This window comes from Saccoglossus kowalevskii, chromosome 10 (genome assembly GCF_978046115.1).
Source record: "Saccoglossus kowalevskii chromosome 10, keSacKowa6.1, whole genome shotgun sequence".
Classification (NCBI taxonomy): Eukaryota; Metazoa; Hemichordata; class Enteropneusta; family Harrimaniidae; genus Saccoglossus; species Saccoglossus kowalevskii.
In genome coordinates, this window is record NC_140650.1 from 9,173,589 (window position 1) to 9,196,171 (window position 22,583).

General features: G+C 34.8%; 1 protein-coding gene and 1 long non-coding RNA gene across 3 annotated transcripts in view; one reads left to right on the forward strand and one right to left on the reverse strand.

Moving 5' to 3' along the window:
* The first annotated feature begins 7 nt into the window (after window positions 1-7).
* Window positions 8-870, forward strand: LOC144342841 (uncharacterized). The gene is made up of 2 exons (XR_013418833.2): window positions 8-202; window positions 697-870. It is a non-coding gene; the product is annotated as an uncharacterized LOC144342841 (long non-coding RNA).
* A 746-nt stretch (window positions 871-1,616) lies between these two features.
* LOC100373494 (C-terminal-binding protein 1-like) overlaps window positions 1,617-22,583 on the reverse strand; it is a 70,713-nt gene continuing 49,746 nt past the window's right edge. The window contains exons 2-9 of one of the 2 annotated variants that reach the window (XM_085504221.1): window positions 14,490-14,667; window positions 12,435-12,507; window positions 9,289-9,475; window positions 8,418-8,578; window positions 7,697-7,841; window positions 7,372-7,578; window positions 7,031-7,155; window positions 1,617-5,337 (exon numbers count right to left, since the gene is read on the reverse strand). In XM_085504221.1, the coding sequence (XP_085360347.1) occupies window positions 4,714-5,337; window positions 7,031-7,155; window positions 7,372-7,578; window positions 7,697-7,841; window positions 8,418-8,578; window positions 9,289-9,352 (1,326 nt within the window). In that variant the 5' untranslated portion in view covers window positions 9,353-9,475; window positions 12,435-12,507; window positions 14,490-14,667 and the 3' untranslated portion in view covers window positions 1,617-4,713. The remainder of the gene's footprint in view (window positions 5,338-7,030; window positions 7,156-7,371; window positions 7,579-7,696; window positions 7,842-8,417; window positions 8,579-9,288; window positions 9,476-12,434; window positions 12,508-14,489; window positions 14,668-22,583) is intronic. The other variant, XM_078005711.2, reaches the window with a different exon arrangement.

The window sequence follows — 22,583 nt, forward strand, 5'->3', positions numbered from 1 at the left end:
TTCCGCCCTACCTACATCTGAGCCGATGCCTATGTAACGAGATTTCAACGAGACCCACTATCGACGATTTTAGTCAACGAATCACATACCTCCTTCTATAGCGCACATGATGACGTCACCCGGCGGAGTCGGGTGGCAAACACACTCAAATAAAATGGCGGATTATACCGACGTTAGCGACCGAGAATAACACGGCTTTTCGGTAAGTTTATCATTGTCAAATGCAACGAAAGTCATTTTTATGTTAATATTGTGGCTCGAATGGTTCGACTTTAGATCGTTATTTTGCATAGTTATTCTGGGAGTGACGATTTTGTTTCCGCCGTTTCGACCAAACACCAGTGTCTTTTTCCAGTCGCCTGCCCTGGAGACGGGTGATGTTTTGTTGAAGATCGGGCCAACATCGTCTACGGTATTGAAACCGTAGCTGTAAATATTCATCAAATTGTATCATCATTTTGTACATTATACAATAACTCTTTATTAAAGTAATTGAGCTGATTTGGACTAGAATAAAATATTTTTTATTGGAACACATCGCAATTGATCAGGAAATATTTGTTTGCTCCAATTTTCTGTGTCGATGCCGTGGGCCGGTGACCGTTATACAATTTAAAATCAGTTTGCATTGTTTACTATAGCTGTTTACAGTGTTCTAATCATTACGATTTACTTATTTTTTTGCTTCCATTCTAGATAATTATGCTCAGTGATGTAAAATTGAAGCGATGACTGAATGAACGAACCTTGGTTGGCGAAGATGTATCTGGAAGTGTACACATTTGATGGAAGTGAAAAAAATATTCAATGTAATGACAAAAATTGTAAAATGCTGTGGAATTTCTTTTGCAAATAAAAATATACTAGCAATTTTCTATTAATGGTTTATTCGAGTGGACAAAATATAATGTACAGAAAGACAGAGTAGAGTATCGCGACACTGAAAAGTAAGCAACTGACAGCCTGTATAAAAGGGGGGCTGTGATTGGCTGTTACTTATGCGAGATTTGAACGGGACTTACATAGGCGTCGGATCAGATGTAGGTAGGGCAGAATAAAAAAAAAATCAAAGTAAAATAATAAAATAAAAGGGCATTAATAACAAAAGTAATAAAAAATAAAATAAAATTAAGTTTATAGCCACAATAGTTAAAGCCCGTACACTACATCAGATTTTAATCAGATTGAATGCAATGAACATTTGGTAATTTTTTTATAAAGGGCAACTTTATGCAATAACATTTTAGTTTATTAAAAGATAGTTTGTTCACATGGGCGAAATCTCGCTTGGAATAGAAATTCAATAGTTTCAGTTTCCAATTTGATTTCATGTGGATTCATAAAGATTCGCCTATGTCTCTAATTAGTGTAACACAGTAATTCAGCACTAGTACGAATGCAACTTTTTCAATACACACGTATTCAGATTACAGTAACAAGATCCAAATAAAGTTCTGAATAACTTCAGAATTTTCAAGTCAATGCCCAGTTACCTACATGATTGTGCCCGATTGGCTAACCAACCGGAGCAACTTTGTTAATATAATCAAATTCTGCATACGCTTTGAATCAATTTTCATGTGTAATAGCATGATCTAGCAATGAAGACAACAGTGTACATCTGTGCTCGTCCTCACATTTTTATTTATCTACACAAAAGATTGCTGCAAACAAAATTAGGTAACAAAACTGTACCACTAGTAAATCTCTAATAAACAAAAATACAGAAACTATTGGGGGGATGGTGAAATTTTCAACAGTACAGTGAACTTTTGGTAAGTTTGTAGAATACAAAAATCGCTGGAAAGTACAACTAATTTGAATATATCTATTCTTCTAAAAAAACAGTTTCTTTGCAATGAGAGAAAAGAATATGCAAATCAAAGAACTTGCAGTGAAGGTCAAAGGTCACTTGCAGAGAACACGTTGAACAATTTCTGTATACATTTATTCCTAGAATCAAAGTCACCCAATTTATCCATTAAAATGTTTACGCAAAGATGTAGAAAACAAATGCCAGTCTGGATCAAAGGCACCTTCAAAACCGATTTTTATAAACTACTTTGTGGAACTTTTACTGGTCAAAAAATGGAAACAGTTTATTGAGACGATCCCTTCCTTGTTTTTCGGTATCAGCTTGACTTTCACGCTACATAATATAATGATATTGACTTAACAGAGGTAGCTGACAACACCCTATATCAATGTCAACGAAATCGCTCGCACTTGCATCTCAGTATTCCACTATGGACTAACATCAAATTTTTCAGCTTTGCAGTGGATAATGATGGACGTTAACACATCTGAGGAAAGCACTGTGAAATGTGCTGCTGAAACATGAATTGCTCATTAATTTTGATCTGTTAACATGCATTCAAAGTTTAAATATGAACACAGATATTTGTTTACATTGATTAGTAAAGTTGTCTGAAATGAACATGATTGAAATTCTGCTGTACAATACCTGGATGCCCTGTGGTCAAAAACACAGTATACAACTACTAGTATACAATAAACCCCAACAAAACAAAATTAGAGAAAAAAATGGCAGCAGCAGTAGCAGCAGAGTTAGATAATTCTTAATTGTGTTCAACCTTACATTAAAACTTAGATGAACTTGAATGAACATTAGAACTAGAAACTGGCCAGATACTGGAAAGACGTAAAGGAAATGGCAACGCAAACAAAACGTGTACATGACCTTTGAACTCCACATTTTGGAACACTAGACAAGAAGCACTTGATTGATAAAAAGGACACAAATTTTAGTATATCTAAAATGGAACATTGTGATATGTGGGAAGTAGATAAGAGTGAAAGACGCAGTCATAGTTTTGGAGAAAACTAAGAGTGAAGCTTTTCACGCATACACAGCATCATTTTCCAGCGAGGTCCCGATCAGCTCTTCGAGACCACTCCTAAATTCTTCTTTTAAAAATAAACCTACACAGCACTCAATAATGGAAAAATTATTACGCCATTGTTGCATTCCTCAATTTTAGTATTTGCTTTCTTTCTGTTTATTTCAGCACAACTGCTTGGATCCAATAATTACCACTCTCATCAAAACAAAACACCAACTTTGGGAAAAACTGACTTTGGTCGCAATAGTTAAATCCAGTAAAAAGTCCGCTGAGAAGGAATCCTACTTACGCTAAATATTCATCAAAAAGGCCTCGAATTTCTCATTAGTCGAAAAATAAAGCCTTTTAGTACTCGTCCTACTGTACCTTTTTTTTTTACTTGAAAATACATGCTTTCGTGTGTAGACTATAAAATTTGCCATACACAAGAGCTACCTGTGTATGTATATATGTCCTTCAATATAGAAACCAAGTACTAGCATTACTACATACGTTATACATGATATGATAAAACACCTAGGAAAGATCTATCATTTGCCCATCTACTATATAACAATTAATGGAATGCAATAATCTATCAATTAGGGAGGAAATTTTTTTTTTCTTTTTTTTTTTAAATCTTTTTTTTAAACAGCTCTACTTTCTACTAACATTTCTTTTTCAAGTATACCTGATAGCTAGAACTTCTTCACATTAACACAGGTGTACAAATTTAGCCGAAAACAAGGACACATCTTGTCTTTCTTCTTTTTTAACAGGACCAATACAAGACAACGTTGCAACAAAGTTGAAGATTGAATTTTTTTTGTACAAAAAAAAAATCTTTGGTTTGGTCGCATTTCTGAAACTGAACACACCAGTGACTTTCACTGAAATTAAGCCACTGTGTTGTTTTTTTGCCAAAATGATTGAAACTTTTTTTTGCAGCTGAACGAACTACATGATTTAAAAATGGAAGCAACATGATTCAGCCATGATTTTTGTTAATTTTTTTTTTGAAAATTGAACTTTTTTTTTAATCATTTCACGTTCACCCATGAGGAGAGTAGACCAACAAGAGGTAGTTTGTTGATTCGGACACAAGACTGGGCTGGCAGGTCTGTTGTCCGTTCATCAATGTGTAATTAAAAACGCAATCACCCAAATTGTTCTGCCAATACATGAAGGATCAATTATTTCAAGAAACTATGATTGAAATAACAGAATAATAATATTACATGGCCGCAGTACAAAAATTAACGTTGAATTATTGAAATTGTTGGAGATACAAACACATTCTAGTACTCAATAATAATAAATGCAAAACAGATGCAAATGATAATCTAACGAGTATTCCCTAAAAAACAACAACATATTTTTGCATAACCACTCATGCAAAAAACAAACACTACTTTATCGGGAAGCATCATAGGGAAAAAAAAGAGATGCACAAATTGAATGTGTCTGCATAAAAACTTGTAGCAACAAAAAGCTCCTGGGTAATTCCACTGGTCACTTCACGGGCCAGTACGGGCAAAAGCGTAATCTGCTTGCTGTGCGATTTATGACCCTTCTACCATGGCTTGCTTTCAAACCAATATACAACTGCCATTGGGCAAGGTCTGTAGGCGCTGGCGAGGTCCAAATTAACTGTTCTCCTCCTACGATACCAGCAACCTGTGTACTTGCCCACACTGTCAAATACGACAATTCCTCGTTTGCAAAAAAAAAGTCATTAACACAACGAGTCTTGAATGAAATATGAGCAGTGCATGATATATTGATGTAACATTCCATGCAATGGTTCAGATACTCTCAAAAATCATAATGCAGTTTGGTTGTTGTTGGGAAAATAGTCCAGATGCCTGGGTTATTGTTCAGCCTCCACTTTCTGGGCTGGTGGTACGTGATTGGCAGTTTCAGTAATCATACTATGAGGACCACTCTGTGGTGGTAATGAAGCGGCTGGACCATGGTTTTCAATTGGATTCCCCGTCTGTGGCGGAGTCGGGGGTATTAAAACCTGGTGGCTGTATGGAGGGTATCGACTACCACCATTCATATCACCTGGATGCGGCGTCTCCGACCACTGACCCAATAGGTACTCCTTGTTAACACAGTTACGCAGATTTTCCGGTATCCGGCCTGTAATAGCACGTCTTATCTCTCCAGCGGCACTTTCACGTGATTCAGCAGAGCTTTGGGCACTATAGAAAGCTGAATGCGGGGTACAGATTAGATTCGGAGCATCTTTTAGTGGGCCAGTGCTGAAATTAAACGGCTCATTTTCATGTACATCCAAGGCAGCAGCACGAATTCGTCCCTCTTTCAAGGCATTTGCCAGGGCGCTCTCATCGATGAGACCACCACGTGCAGTGTTCACAAGAAAAGCTCCCTGTCGCATTTGTTTGATAGTGAAGTCATTGATGAGGTGATGGTTGTGTTCATTCAGATTACAGTGCAGTGAGACACAATCACTTTGGAACAACAAATCCTGCAAAGGAAACAAAAATATTCTAATTCATGCTTTATTTTCAACCATTCGATTTGTACAAATTTTGTTAGGTTATCAGATTGCACCAGTTAAGGATTTGACAATTACTGCGGTGTTCTCCCAAGATATTCAAACTAATGTAGTAGTATGAATTAACATACAATTTGCATAGTATTTGTATAATTATTCCAAACAAAAATTGTGATTATTACTGTAAAACACTTTATTTTTGCTTGGAATTAATTTTTGCTATTTTCACTGAAGGAATGATTCAGTGAAAATAAAATCGAACGTATATACCTTTTTCCAATATTTTTACATTCAACTTGTCAAAAATCAGTGAAAATAAATTCCATAAAAATCATCCAAAAAGTCTTTTCAGCGAAAATTAATTCCAGCTAAAATTTACTATTTTACAGTAACCTACTTAATTACACAATGCACAAAATTATTGACATACAAAACTGCTTAAAAAGTTTTACAATTACGCACAAGTTTTAAGTTTTCAATTTGATTTGAAAAATCAGCAATGGCACAGTGGCAGGATAATAATTGAGACAAGAAGTAAGACCAGTGTGACGATTAAAAAAAGCACTGTGGCATGCTTTTTGTATCCTGGGGAGAACACTGATTACTCTATATGCTTATAAGCACATCTCGTATGTAGTTATATATTATTTACAATTTACTTGTATAAAATTTATTAATATTATTTACTGCTTACATTGTTTATTCTTTTCTAGGGAACTATTTCCTGTGATACCCACTATAAGCAATTTATAAATAACTAATAATACGTATTTGTTTATTTATCAAATTCATTTGAGTATAATTATCTGTATGTTTTACAGTGAAATAAACTTCATTCATTCATATGAACCAAAATTTGGTCCCATTTCAAATTTTTTTTTATTTGATAATTTGTATTAAAGTATCAAATACTGCAAATAACTGGTGCAGCAAATCTGAATCAATATTCATGGCGTACGTAGGTTGCAAGACTTAATTTGAATCTAATTATAATGATTTGAGGCTATGACGTTTAGTTTAGTTTTTTTGCATAATGATATTGATACATTGTCATGGAACATCTTGTGAGTATTTAGGCTCCGTTCCAGGCCTAGCAGTTGAGCAATAAACACCTTGGCTACAAGTGCTCCTCTCCAGTGCATGACCAATACTGACTTGGTTCACTCTACCTTGAAAGGTCTATTCTCAGTTTACACTGATTTTGTACAAAATGACTTTCCGCAATATTAAAGTAATTCACAGTAGGAGGGAACTTTGTTATATATTCGAAAAACTTATTAAACTGGAAATTTACAAAATTAAATTCCAAATTTGTTTAAATATTATAATTCATATCAATAATATACAGTATTACCGGGTAGTACGCACTTACATAAACGACTGTAATGTAACACTGTAATGATTCAACATACAATATCTCTATTGAAGGTGCACTAACAATAGAGCAAACACGGCATGAACTTCTCATTCCATATCACAGAGCAAAATTTTAAGATAAGAAGATTCATTTCACCATAGAATCCTAATTGCAATGACTCTACTATACATAGATGAAAAAAAGAGGACATTCTGTTAATTCTGCCTGACCCTTCCCAATGTGCTTTACATCTTGACAGCAGTGCTTGCATCAACAGGAAGTCATATGAAAAGCATACTAACATACCTGCAGTGTGTAGACTCTAGTGAGTCCAAGAGATCTCTCAATACCTTCTTGTAGATATGGATCATAAAAAATTACATTAAAACCAAACACCTTGGCACGTAATGCAACGGCGGAGCCAGTACGACCTGTAACCAAAATTGTACAGCTTGGTTAGCTATGTATCCTTCAACAAATCATTCTGGGTGAGAATCTCTAAATTCAAGCTGACAAAAGGGATGTCCAGAATGAATTGAAATTGTACATGGGAGACAACTTGAGTTTTACACGTCATGAACCAAATGCCAAAACTAAACAACAAAATTCAATCCGGACAATCTATTTTAGATTAAATTTAAATTTACCAAGTCCAATAATTCCAAGTGTTTCACCACGAATTCTAGTTGCTCCATGCGCGGCTTCACGAATGTTTTCTGAAGTGGCTATTTTCTTTCCTTGTTTCACCATTTCAGCTAGCCAATGTGTGCGGCGATATAAATTCAGAATCAAACACAATGTGGAGTCTGCAACTTCTTCAACGCAGTACCCAGGTACGTTACACACTGCAATACCTATAAATTACAAGAACAGAAATAAAGACAAAATGAAGAGATTCAAATTCTGGGTTACTAACAGAGCAAATACGGTAATCCAGGTCGTTCAACTTAGTATAATAATGAATCAACTCACCCATATCACCGGCAGCCTTTATATCAATATTATCATAGCCGACGCCAATACGAACAATGATACGCAAGGCTTTAAATTTTTCTAAGTCTTCTCTGGTTAATGTAATAGTATGGTAGAGCAGTGCTCCAACCGCTTCATTAAGAACCTGATGAACAACAGAAAATAAGCTTATACCGGTAGTCTTGCACAACATAACGCAATAAAAACAAGCCATGTATGGCACAGTCCCTTTAGTTATCAAATATAAGTTATATAGTTTTGTTTATAGTAATATAGTACAAGTACTTGTTCACATTGAGAAATATTGCTCTGGAACAGCATTAATTAAAACAAAATGGCCACTGGTCGGCCATTTTGAATTTGATTGTCAAACCAATACATCTGTATATTTATGACATGATGTATTGAATATATAAAATTTGAACATAAACAGTCAAAGCATGTCAGAAATATGGCACTAGAACCACATTCATTAAATAAATTCATTTAAATGTACTTGGCCCAGGCATGTCTAAAATACAGGTACAGACACACACACACACACACACACGCACGCACGCATGAACGCACAGAGGTCAAACCACCAGTCCCTGTTTTCGTACTGCACCCGAACTGGGACTAATTAGCCCAGTCTCAGACACATACAAAAAAATATTTAGTTCATAATCTTGTACATGCTTGTAGTCATTAAATAATACTAGCGAATGGAATGTTACAATACCTTTTCATGTATTTCTTGCGTGGATTGCGCATCACAAAACGCAACCGTGGCAACATCCTTGAGGATGGGCATCTCAACACTACAATCCCTTCCATCCAATAGTGCTATCAATGGGCGTGGATGGATTGGGTTGTTAACACCTACAGCAGGGTGGCGAATATCTAAACAGTTAATAAAGTCAAAAACGTCACAAGTAGTGATATGTTCAATTACGGAATAAAGTGTGTTTGTGAGAGTGTGTGCAGGTTCACATGTTTATCATTATTTACCAAGTGCTCAAGTTCATTAGGTACACACGTTTTGTGTCACTGGTTTTTGGTTATCAAAAATGCCAAACACAATAAACAATACTGTTGATACAAACTAAGACAGCTTGCTTAATGGACTGTAAAACATTAATTTTCACTATTTTCAGACTTGGCAGGGAAACAATTTCTATTGTTATTTCACAAGTTCACATACATTTAATTAAGTAGATTTTACTTACTTAGCAAAATAAAAAAAACAGCGTTTACATTATTACCAGAGTCAAAATTGAAAAAAAACTGAGAAACTGATTGTCCAAGAATAATTTTAAAGAGGAATTCAATGATTAACAAATTCATTGAATACAAACACAAAATGCACACAAACAGAAATAAATCACTTTGACATCAGTGGCAGTGTCAGACAAGGCACCGTGGTAGCACCAGGGGAAACGCTTTCTCCTACTACAGTATTAGGTTTCTATGTAGCATTAATTATTTACTGGGTTTTAATTTCACTATTTTCATCGGTAAGTTAAATACGGTAAAATAAATCCATGTGAACATGTAAAATATGTCAAATTTAACTTTGTGAATTGACGCATAATACACAAATCCATACTTACTTTCTACAATTCTGTCGACGGACATTCTTGGCCTTTTATTTCTCCTGTTTTGGGATTTGTCCATAGGGGAGTTAGGCTTAACTGAGGAAATGTCTATCGTTATTGGCGGATCAAATTCAGGATCAGGTACAGGTACGTCACCTTCTCTTTTTTCTCCACCAACAAAATGACAACTACAAACACGTAACTGAGACAAAAAAAAAAAGCGACAAACTGTTAATCCCCTCAAATGTTGCAGCGCCCTCTTTTGGCAACTTACATTTATTGGAGGTTATCACTGAGGGCACACCAACAAACTTTGAGGATACAATTTCTGCCGTTGGTAAATTTGACTTTATTGATTTATTTACAGTGAAGCGTGCAACTGATGATTGTCAGGCAATAATTATCCTAATCACACTGGACCTCAACATTCAATTTTTGAATTTTGGGTCGCCTCGAATGCATTCACTATAAGCGTTTTTTTTATTGATCGAACAAATCTTTCATATACTTTAATTGAATTTAAATCACAGGCTGAGCTGGGTGGGGGAGGCATGAGGTGTTGGGTGGGTGTGTTGTTGCTCTGAAATGAGATCAAGAATATAGTAGAAGAGAAAGCCTACATTTTCAAGAAAATATATGGTTTACTTTTGGTGTCTGATTAAAAGAAACCATTCAGTGGACAAGTTACAACAATATGTGGACGAGTTCCACTATATACAAATCATGTCTTTTTGAATATAACTGCCTAGATATGCATTTTGACACAAATAACCCATCTCACTAAAATACATTTTTTCAATATTACACAGTAAAATCAAAAATGCACAACTTGCAAAGATCACAGACTGTCACCACCACATTACACACACAAGTTTACAATACGAGAAAGCCAAGGTATAAACACGTAACAGATATTAACATTACCTGAGCCAGCCACACGTTATACATGACCCACTTACCGTATTCACCAACTGACCAGTTCCTTTTTTAAGCCACACATGATGCTTGTAACACCAGATATCGCCAAATAAAACACTTACCTGGAGGTCAACTATATTAGCATCCGTATTAAAAGCTTAACACTTATTCAGTATGAATAATGTCTATACCACCCTCCTATAATACCATGTAAGATGTGATGAATGCACAAAGCATGGCGACCATCTTTACTAGTAAAAGCAAACTTGCTGCATACTATTTCAAGGAGACTTACTGGTACTGCACACTAATTAAAGCCGACTTACTGCACACTAATTAATGCCGACTTACTGCACACTAATTAATGCTGACTTACTGCACACTAATTAAAGCCGACTTACTGCACACTAATTAAAGCCGACTTACTGCACACTAATTAAAGCTGACTTACTGCACACTAATTAAAGAGGATTTGCTGTATAAAGCAGACTTACAACTCTGTATTAGCACTGAATCTGTTTCTGTTGATTATAAAGTAATTTAACTTGGTTATATTTCTCACAAAATGCACTGAATTATACATGTTTAAGAACAAAGACTTGCTTTACCAAACACCATAACTAATTGCAGTCCTCAGTACGGGACCCTCAAAGTGTGTGGCATGCAGGACAAAATTAACCCCCTTTTCCTGATCCATTAATTGTAAAAAAAAAATTAAATTAAGGATAGCTAGAATTAGGTTTCTTTGCAACTCTTGTACAATATTCAGCTTTTTTTGTTCCTGTTTATGGGCTGAAAAAACCTAATATAAATCAAATTCATTGTGAAAATCTGAAGTACGATACTATTTTTTTTCACATGAATTAAAAACATAAAATGACACTAGTCTCAACCAAGCACCACAAAAACTGAGAAAGTGTTCGGTTTAGATGCGAGATTTAACAGCCAAGAATTATCAAAAACTGTCAGTAAAGAAAATAGTACTTGAAAATGACATGTTTGAATTCTAGCATTTTCAAAATGGTCGTACTCAAAACGGAAAAAGCTGACTGACCCTTCTATCCCAATTTGTGCATTCTGTTATTCTTAATCTCACCAAGACCGATGGTCAAAATAATTTGGTGCCATAAGATCAGATTATTGTAATTACTCGCAGAATGCACTCGGTGACTTGGATGGGGTCAGATACGCACTCAGTGATAGTACAAGAACTCATACAAATGGCAGGCAAGCAACACAAAAAAACAAAACAGACACGGACAGTGGTACAGAGAACATGCACAATTTGTTGCCTTCAGCTAAAAACAAAAGATATTCTTTCAGTTTCAACATACACAAAGGCGACAAAAAACAAATATGGTGCTCACACCTGCACCACAATGACTGCCATATGCAAGAAACTTTGCTTTACAAGTAAATTCTTAACACGATTAATTATATCAAAGCTAACCCTACCTTATGCAGTCACCATGGAAATTAAGATCCCGAAAATGTAGGGAAATGCAATTAATAATATAAACATGGAAATGCTCAATTGCTTTCTTCATCAGTGATAATACAAACAGGCCCCAAAAAGTTGACATTATTGGTGAGAAAAACACATGTACATACAGCATATCAGTACATATTAGGAGCTGCAGCAGGGACGTACAAAGGCCAAGTATAACGGCGATTCACATCTCTAGTTTGGTGAAGAAAGAGAAACCTACAGTGTACACCTCGCATAATGTGAAATTTAAAAATTTGGCAATTTTGACCAATTTCCATGTTTCTTCTGTTGAGGTTTTCAGTGACACTGTTTGCATCACATGAGTCTGTTTTCAAAGTGAAGGATATACAATTCCAAACGATGCTTTGATTGCTTCCATAAACAGTTTTTTTTTTTTAACCAGGTAATGATGTACTACTGGTCAAATGTGAGGTATTGTGATCATGTGCAGGGAATTATTAGGCTGACATTAGGAAGGTAACTCATCTCCCTAAGCTACAACCATCCACTCAGATGGCAATACAAAAATTGAGTTAATATTGGTGAAAAGTAGCATCTTGAACAATTATTTTTCATTCGTGAAGCTTCCCTGAGCTGAAACATATCCGGGATGTTTCTACTATGACCAACATTTCAAATTTGGGTAAAAGCGAAAACATACATTGAGGTATACACAATAGGTATCTCTTCTTCTCCACCATTCACTACAGGCACCTTTCAAACGGTGTGAAAAGGGAAAATCTTTGCTTTATACCTTAATAAAACTCGGCTGTGTATCAGGACTCTTGTCACGGACGCTGTCTGTCAATAGCAGTTCAGCAGGGCCCCTATATACAATAAGATCAGTTCAAGTGCTAAAAATCATGACAACAGTGCACAACATCATGCAACGGACACAATTACATACAATGTTAACAATTTATAAAATCAACTTGGAATAATAAAACAAGTCTTTCAAAATAAAACTGGTGGTGCATAATAGTTATATAGCCACACATAAAAAAAAAAAAAGATGCAGCAAGATATCACCAAAACGAAATATAGCGTTGTGAAGATAGGTGCTCCTCCCTATATTGCTTACACCGACTACAAACTGGGTTAATAAGTAGGGAATAGAAAAGCAAAGCAAAGCAAAGCAAAGCAAAGCATGCTAAGAAAAATATGAGAAAAACAACTAAAACTTTTATTAGACAAAGAAGCAAGGCACTCCAGGGTTAATATGTTAATTGTTAAAACAAACCCTTACAAAGTAAACTATAGAGGGCGCTGGTCATGCCAAAGCCTTTCTACAGACAGTTGGTTGCACTAAGAGTTAAAAAAAAAAAATCCTCTGTTGACTAATTGGATACTAAATCCTGACATATAGCAAATGACATGACATGACAATGCCTAGACCTGTTTACCTACCAGCCATTGAGTTGTTAGTGGATTGGTTTTTAGCAAGGAGGAGGTAATAAGGACTTAACAAGCAAAGGTGAGAGATTGAATTAGTGGAAGATATCACCTACCCCAAAGCTACCACCGCCACCAGTAAGAGCGACCCGCCAACCTGCATGGTTGACTGGCTGGCTGGCTTGCATACTATAACACTATACACCACTAGGTCATTATCACACATGGAATTATTTATCTTTATAGCATGATCTATCTAATAAGTAAGCAGTCGCCACACTTTCATGATTGTACACCAAAACGAAACTAAATTATAATTCCATGTGTGGTTTGTATAAAAAAACATTGCACATAATGAAACAATACATTCTGGAGACTCAAAACAAGTAAATAACAATATGAACAAAATATCTACAGATATTAATCTGAAGTAATTTGGCTTAGGAATTTAACATTGTTTATTTTCTATCTTTAAATTCACACAAATCTCCAAGTAAATGTTGAACGCATGACAGGCTGAAGGATTCCAGATTGTATTGTTTCGACAATATAAAATATTCACATAATATTTCAATAACAGCAATATAGTGTCTCTGTTTTCTGATCAATCCCAATAGAAATTTAACATGCAATTCTTGTATAGTTTCAAGACAATGGATCCTTGATGATAGTTGTTTATGAAATATCTCCAGGGTATAAAATAACTGCTTCAAACAAATTTATTGAACACCTTCAAGTATTATCGCGGCAAAGTATAATGGTTTGATATGCAAATCTTTGAGTAAATTGATCAGTTCCTAATATAGGTACTGTATTTACTCTATTAGCAGTGCATGCCCTTATTTACAGAGGTGTTTGTATAGTCAAAATGAGTATATTCAACAAATATGATTTTTGGTCTCTACATGCTTATTTCGGAAAGGTGCTTCTGATAAAACAAAAAACAAACATGGTATTTGAAACAAATCAGAAATCAGAGAAACAAGTATATAAAAGTACCGTACTTCAATACCAATGATATCCTAGTCGAAAAATTAATAACACACACTTGAGATTGTTTCAAACTAAAAAAGTTTCAAAAACTTAATTCTTTGAGTGTCAGAATTTTTTCTGGGCAGTTTTCATGCAACATTTGCCTGGTACTACGCATTTTTTCCTTTGATAGTTTTGAACCAAAGAGATAAAAATTTCTATTGAATACAAGACTTCATCAAAATTAGGAAAAAAATTAGCAAAAATTCATGAATGTTGTCGAAAGTTGACTTTGTCACTCAAAGGATTAATCTCTAAAATTCAGAAATTTTGAGGCAAGTACTTATAAATTACATGGCAGGAGAAATGTTGGTAGTGGAGATTTAAATTGTAGACAAATTAACGATTGAATACTGATGTTTAATTGGCAGCATTTTAGATGTACCTGACCAACAATGGTTTCTTCAGTCCTTCCAATAGCTTCTAACCACCTCTCACGTAATATAGCGGGTTTCTTAGGCACACGATAAAAATGGCGTGGGTCGTCAGATCCCTTGTAACGTGAACGAAACTTGCAATTAGGAAACCCACATGTTGTAGGCATGACGTTATAACAGACCTATCTGCAATAGAACAGAAAAGAAGCGCAAATATGAAGTGATTGTAATACTAATTTTCATCATAATTTACATACATTGAACTGGATAGTCAAAACAACTCGGCTGTTTTAGCAAAGCACAGTCTTGCAATAATAAATGCCCTCATAGCTGCATTAGTAGTGTTCACACTACGTGAAATACGGGCTAAGATTTAAGCTAATTTAAGCCATGTTTGCATATTGGTTAGACCCAATTGCATTCACGCACAGAAGGAAACTTGTTAGCACCAAGGAATGCCTAAACTTGTTAAGAATATACAACAATCGTCAGTCATTTTAACTATGATCACTCAGTACACTAACTAGGAAGATTTACATTATGGTGTAACATTATGCCAATTGGGAGAAAATTCGGAAAAATTTGTGAGAAAATACACCTCATTACATGGAACACTTTCACGGGGTACTTTGAACTGAAATCATCATTCAACCTAAAGAGCCAATCAATGACAGTCGAAGATTCAAATCAAAATTCAAAGATAATCTGTGAATTTTACACTGGCATTTTAAACTTTAATCTGGGAGAAAATTCACTTAAATAAGATAATGATGCAAAATCAAGACAGTTGAATCACACAAACACTCGGTTAACTTGATTGAATGCTCCCTCTTTACGCACATTAGCATAAAACCAACATTTTGGAGGACACAAGTATTTATTACAAGAGTGGAAGCAGAAGAAGACTGCACATGATATTGAAATATTGAAACTCTTTGTCTCCACCTCCACTGCTTCTCAGCAGTGTTTGGGATAGTCAATCCATCCCACTGGTCAAAAATCACTGCAAGTAATTTGTTAAATAGAAAAAAAAAGTGCACACTATTTGTCAAGATAAAGACGCAATAAAATGTTTTAGAATTGTTACTGTTGGGGGGGGGGGGGAGGCTACACCCAAAGCTTCCTAGATTTAAATATAGGCATATACAAACACATTGAATGCTGTGATTATAATATTTATGTGTATATTAAAATAACAATACATCAAGAATAGATCTGTCAAAATTATACAATAAGCCACATGATCCATGCATGATTTCCTTTTTTACAATAAACTTTTATGGTTTAGATTATAATATTTATTAGAAAACAGAATTCTCGAACACTACTACAAATGTCTGGTAAACAGACCACACCTAATGCTGGTGTAAGCAAGTCTCTGCAGTTGACCAATCACAATGACCCATTGAAACATATGAAATAATGGAACAATATACAAATTTGATATGAAATCGCATGCCCATATACAGATTATAACTACTTCAATAAACAGACTGTGGGGGCTACACAAAAAGGCAAGTATTAAAAGTTAAGACGCAAGCCATGAATATACATATAGACAAGAAATGATTAAATTTTCATCACGATGTGGGAACAAAGACACATTGAATAATACCAATATAATAGTATTTGACCCCCTGAGAGAAAAGTGACAATAATAGTCATATACCTTCCAATTACATGCACGGCACGATCCAGTTCCAATATGATTGATATATACACACACACTCACACACGCACACACAGAGGGTATTTAATTTTACGTCAATATGCATCGAAGACACTATATTGTCACTTTAAAACCATCAGAGAATGACAAATATGAGCCGTATGACAGGTTACATATAATATACATTGTAGGCAACAGCGCTGTAGAAGCTAAGACTACTGCATTATGTATATCCTGTGTTTGCTGATGGCAATATAAGTTAACTTTTTATGGTGATAAATCAATGACGACATGTAGATTATGAGCAGTTAGTTATAGCTACAGAAGAGAAATTGACGTAATGTACAGACTGTTATTCTAATTATTCATCAGATAATATACACCAAATATAGTCACAAGTAATTGGCATACAAACAATAAATTTACATATTTGCTTATTCCAATCAAAGTTAGGGAAGTATTACATTTTTCAAGTGCCCTGAGGACAAAAAAAATATTGATTAAAGCCTATTTTTGTCAAGATAATTCGGCATAGATTAATTAAGAATTTTGATTTGATTCAATGAGATCAGAAAGTAAGCTTACACTGTATTATGCTACACACGCAAAGTTTTTTTTTATTCTTGTCACAGACGACACCAGTCTCCAAAGATAGAGCTTTTAGTACATATCGGCATACAAATCCTCATTGTAGGTACCGGTTAGCCAGGAAGGAAGCGAGCGAACAGACATGTCATAATGGGCGGTATTATTGACACCAAGATAAAGAATTCCAGTTTTGTTGCAAGAATACAAAGTAGCAGATGGTATAGCCCAATTCTTCATCTTCTATGCAATGATGAATACTTCATGCATTTTAATCACCATGGTAATCTCTTCCATCAGACGCACAGACAAAGGTGTACTTAGCACACGGCAACTATCTTTGTTGAATTTAAATCGGAATATTTTCAAAACTACAAATTTGTTACTGATAAATGGCTTCATTTTGGACAAATATTGAAGAAGTTTACATAAAAAGATAAATACTGGAGTCCAGTTTAGCATAAAAGTGGTGCAAAATTATGTATATTTTTATTCATTTCTCTCTTGCATGAATATGGCTTGGGTGAGGAGGTTAATGTAGTCGAGAAACATTACTATAAAGCTGCTATCAATCACTGACGTTTTCTATTAAATACTGGGGCTTTTTGTGTGTTTTTTTTTTTTCTAGAGGAGTACGTCTACATGGTGGTGCTAAGCGTGAATCACAAATATTCACATATCAAAGAAGATTACGGCGATGAAAAAGGACAGGTTCAACTGGAAATGCTGACATCACTTAACCCCTCCACTGAAAGAAAGAAATCTAATCTACATGGCAAATAATTATCAATATTGGGAAACCCATATTAGGTGTTTTGGTATTGAAAATATCAAGTAAATTAGATGTCTGTGGGCGAAAACAGCAAGATTCTTTCAGCAGGTGTTTTTTTTCTGAATAACTTGTTACCATTATGCACTTACTAGGAATCTGACAAAAGTATTTTTCACGTGATGATCAAAACCACCAGCTAGAAAATTGTCATTTTCCTGTCACTTGCACAAAGCTGCTATAAAATATGCTTAAATGTTACCGGAAACTAAGTGATCAAGTAGTTATAAATTAATCCAGTCAAATATTAAGTTTTTTTTTTTAAAAGCTGCAGCAGAACTAGATTTATCATCATGCTAAGTCTTGTAGAATGCACAACACAATGTTGGTTTAAGGGACAACGATGTAACATCAATATTGGGCTGGGTACCCGGCAGTTAAGAAAGTGGCAGAACAATTAGGCACCACACTGTTTACGGTTTTTTATTTTTAAAGTTCATGATCATGTGTTATACATGGAATGTAAAATGAAAATAGGACAAACAAAGGCCATAATAGCCTTGTCGTAATGTCGAAATATGTCGGATCCGACAAACGCAGGAATTCTTTTTTTTAGAATGTTCTATACACGTTTGCCATGCCATTCCACCTCTGAAAGAACTGTATTTCTACATTAATGTATGAAAACATTCAAGTACAAATAAAATCATTTGATTGTGGCGGGTTTTCAGCCCAGGCCTTTCACACATAAAGCAAGATATCATGGAAATACTGAAAATAGTCTCACATGTGAACACATACTGCTTCTAATATTAAATGTTGAATTGCAAAACAGTTGAACTTGTGTAGCCTGCTGCAGTTCATAAAAAAACAATTTAGAACGTAATGATCAGATGACTAACTCATGAAGATGTTCAATTGGGACAAACAAATAAGTAAACAAAAATTAAACAAATAGTGTCAGACATATTTATAACTTATTGCAATACCGTAATTTAGGAAGGACTAAGAGACACAACAAACTAATGCAATTAGGGTTAAAATTGTTGCTAGCCTCTGCGCGCTGTTGTCTTAATTGATTAGTTAGTTCTATTTACAGTAAGAAACTTGTAATCTTGACAAACTATTGTAAATTCTAAATCAGTAACCAAAGTAGGAATCACAGAACAAGGAATTGGTAATGAGAAAGATACTGCAAATCATGCCTGTACAAAATGTTTTTAAAGTTAAGCTTTACTGTAACTGTGACTGTGACACGCAAGGACATCAGAACCATTTCTGTTAGGATCAATCACTCCTTGGCAGAGAAACCATCCTATGTAACCTAATCAAGACAACTAATGGTACCAAATATTAGCACAGGAAATCACGGCCTGGGGTAGCACAACATACACTCTTGTTGACTTTTTCTACTCCTTGATCAGACTTTTATCTTGGGAGTTTATTAGTCTGACTCAATGAGTGTAATCTGACACAAACCAGGGTGAAGAAAGTCAACCAAGAAGAATTCTTAGTGTGTCAGTTTTCAACATGGGTATTTACTTTGGAAAATGGTTTCCATGCTTGCGTCTTTCTATCTTTGTATTTGCACAACGTGCGAGAAAGCTGAATTCCATACAACTGTCAAGCTTCTCACTTTTAGCCTTTTATGGCACTAGCTGGTTTCTTTGATTTCAAACTAATTCATCAGAATTCGTTGTTCAATGTAGAAATCATAAAGACTGGTAAACCATTTCAACAAATCAGTATTAATTTCTGGGTTGTATGCTGTTATGGTGAAATAGAGTTGAATTCATGACCATTTTGAGGGGACAAGATATAGCACTCGCGCGTCTAATGGATTTAATACATTAAGCTCATTTTGCCAGATTGGTTTTGTTTATGGTCTCAGTGACATTAAGCAACCGAACAATAGTGTTAAATTTGAATACAAATTTGGATAAAAAAGTTGATTTTTGAATTATTGTCGGTATACACTGTGCAATTTACATCGCAAACCTGACACTACAGTATTGTACCCAATTTCAATTTCAACAAAAAGGATAGTTGGGTTGGCAACCAAGAAAAAAAAATAAAAAGCTCAATGCAGGTTATTTATATTCACAACAAGCACATCACTTGCACGCAAGTACTGTAACATAACCCACTTACCGATGCACCCGATTCAATCTTTATATTATGCATAAATGTATATACAATATATAATTTTGGAATAAGCATCAGCATTATTAACAATGAAACACAAAAGATTTCTAATTCTCAAACACCTCAACAGTGAAAAGTGACTGATACATGACCTTAAAGCAACTTAGATTACATGTACGCGACAAACGTAATCTATTCGCTTAAAGGGGGGGGGAACGCCATTTACAGCCACCACACGCAATACAAGTGTCTGTGACATATTACTATGCTAAACTCTAATTCAATATTTGTACAATATTTGATGTAACAGTCATTTATGCATAGATTACAGATATAATCAGAAAATCCTAAATTATCAATTTACATCGCACAACCAAATTGCCACAATTTTTCTTTGCAACGTCAAATCGGTTAAAATCCCCATCTAAGAAAAGCAGTGATGATCAAGCCCAATCAGTTGACGTAGCATGAAAGCCATTATATTTGGCAGTGTCAATCAGACTTTCGTATATTTTCAGCCAAATGATGTGTCACATGTGAAAAGACCTTTCAATACGAGTAAAGAAATAATGTAAATAGAGACAAATCAATGCACATTGACAGCCCGATGTGATGGAGCACATTACATGCTGTTCGGTATTGTCTAAGATTTAACGATTTATCATGTGCAGAATCAATACTCCAATTAAATAATAATTCGTTTTCCAACTACCGACAAACTACTGCCAATAAACGGTTGCCATTTTTGTTGTCATCAAAACAGCAATTCTAACATCACCAACAACCAATGAGGTGATTAAATTCAATTATATCAAAATAAAGGTGGAATAAAAAAAGCAAATTTTCAATATTTTAATGTCCAAACATTCATTCTTGTCGTACACACTGTTGATATTTGGGCATGTAATTATGTCAGAAGATCAGTGTGCAAGTCTAATTTTGTGGGGATTTGGAATCAAAACTCAAGTTGGGTCCACATGGTCATCAAGAAGAAATAGACACTGTATCTAGCTGTACAGAACTTCTGAAGGCACAAACTTAACAGTTGCAGCACCTAGTTTCCTTTGTTTTTACACTAATTTTTTTCATAAAAAGTGAATTTCATTTTACCAAAGTATAGTATAAAGTTTTTGTGATGATTACATTAGTGCACAATTTTTTGTTGCATCATTGGCATGCATAACTAGTTGCATCTCAAAAAAATCTCTGCGTCAGTGACGTGTTATATTGACTTAGGGGGCACACTGCAGACTAGCACAATCTGCTATCACGTCACTAATTAATAAAATATATTTAGGTGTCAAAAAGAATAAAAACAAAATCAAGAATGTATCAAATTGATATTCTTTTACAAATGTTTTAAAAATTTTTCCATACTAAATGAGCCTAAGTATATATTCTCGGCCCAATTGTGCCTACATGTTCTGTATTATTAACACTTTGCATGCAAAACCAGAAAGAATTAGACTATAACAACTGTTAATGATGTTTATATACTATCTAATCATGTTATAATAATGATGTCAGTGATGATATTGGAGATCAACACAAGTACATAGTATTTTTTGGGGAAAGACGGCGAATGCTTTCTCTAATACAGCGTTGGAGGTCAGTCAGATTTAGAACACTGCGGTACAGACATGACCTTCAATATTCATAACATCACCTGCTGACATTTTTTTTACAATCATTTCGACTACCTGTGGAGGATTTTAGTAGACAATGTGTTTAATTAATGAACTGTATTTGACTTCACTGCCCATGTTCGATCAAGTGCCCACTCCCACTTCTGCACGATTTTTATTTTTGGGGTCAAGTCTAACCCTTTAAAAATTCCTCAAATCTGACTGTCTAGTTATGAAACCTGGTCATTCTACTTGGGCAAATGGTTTAACTAAGTTTTGACAATGAACTGTTGTGAACAATTGTAAATGTGTTACATACTGTTTACATAACCTTTCAAAAATTGTTAACAGTTTTTAAAAAAATATATGCAGGTTTATAAACAAAATCAATGCAAAGGGATATTTTTGCCTTCTCTAAATTCAAGAATTGAACACACTTAAAAAAAAAAAATCAAGATCATTGGGCTCAAATTCGGCCAAATACAGTAAAAAGTAAAAACACCACCAGAAATAAATTAACTTTGAAACCAGGAGTGGCCAGCTTGTCAATATGCATTTTTGTCTGTTTTTGTCAGAAAACCTTTCTAAAGATTAGATTTTATCTCAAATTTCCTGATGTATCCAACAATATCTAAAGTCGCATAACTGTATTACTTGTCAAACACCCCTCCCAACTTGCCGGAAATGGAGTGGCTAATTTTGATTACTTTGTCAGCATACAATGATCACAAAAGGAAAAGTACTGATAACTTTTTCATGAGTTGACATAATGGTCACACATCCAGGTACTTTCTACACAGACAAATTCACTACCTATAACAATTCCTGAATTGTTTTTTCCCCAGAACATCTGAACATGGGAAAATTGGAAATACAAAATTGGAAATTAATGCTATTATAAAACAATACTAAAAGAAAGTACCAGGGATGAATGACCTGTGGGGTCAGGCAAATGCAAAACCAACTGTTTCAGAAGCTGGATTGATCAACTTTCTCTTAAAGCAATGCACATTTCCAAACAAGCAATGGGCGGAGTGTAATTCCTTCAAAGACAAACCAAACATATGAAAACTGTAATAAACACCCAGCCATTATTCATTAGAATAACGTTCTCCATCAGAAGAGACTTCAAACACTGACTGTTAATCTCAATAGACCAACTCAATACAATCAAACCTTAAGCTCAGGTGGTAACGTGAATAAGACGCATCAAATTTTAAAGAAATTGGAGAAGCTTGGAGTCTGGTAGTAATTTTCCAGATATTGATTCAACACTAATACAGAGTCAACCCCAAGGGTGTAAGGACTA